The sequence below is a fragment of the Nestor notabilis genome, unplaced genomic scaffold (assembly GCF_000696875.1).
Source record: "Nestor notabilis isolate BGI_N333 unplaced genomic scaffold, ASM69687v1 scaffold18675, whole genome shotgun sequence".
In the NCBI taxonomy this organism is placed as follows: Eukaryota; Metazoa; Chordata; class Aves; order Psittaciformes; family Psittacidae; genus Nestor; species Nestor notabilis.
This window is the reverse complement of record NW_009929057.1, coordinates 977-1,408: the sequence shown is the minus strand read 5'-3', so window position 1 is coordinate 1,408 and position 432 is coordinate 977. Positions and strand designations below refer to the sequence as shown.

General features: G+C 66.7%; 1 protein-coding gene across 1 annotated transcript in view; it reads right to left on the bottom strand.

Moving 5' to 3' along the window:
- Nucleotides 1-432, bottom strand: part of FCHSD1 (FCH and double SH3 domains 1) — a gene marked incomplete at both ends in the record, with an annotated part of 4,186 nt that overhangs the window by 2,803 nt on the left and 951 nt on the right. The window contains 1 exon segment of the mRNA XM_010014817.1: nt 46-192. Within this exon segment, the coding sequence (XP_010013119.1) occupies nt 46-192 (147 nt within the window).

Here is a 432-nt window from a genome sequence, read left to right as displayed (position 1 = left end):
TCCCCCCACCGCTCGGGCACGGGGGACGTGTCCTTGTCCTGGTACCTTCTTGAGCATCCTCTCCTTGGAGAGCCGGGCGGTGCGGGCGGCCTCCGCAGCGAGGGCACGGTAGGTCTCCGAGGCAGTGACACGGACCTGCCCGGTGTGCGCAGTCCCCTCAATGACACCCCTCCAGACAGCGACTGCGCTCCTGTGCCAGGTATGAGGGTTAGGACACGGCAGGGCACCCTCTGGCCTCCCTGCCAGCATTCCCAGTCCCATCTGAGTTGGGTACCACATCCTTCAGGACATCCCATCCCCAGGACACCAAAATCCTGGTTGGCATTAGGCATAGCCCAGCTGGGAGAGCCATGGATGGGCGCAACCAGCCCCAGCCCCTTGTCCCCTGTCCCCAGCCCCCCTCAAGCCGCTGGCCTCGCCGCGGCCCCCCAG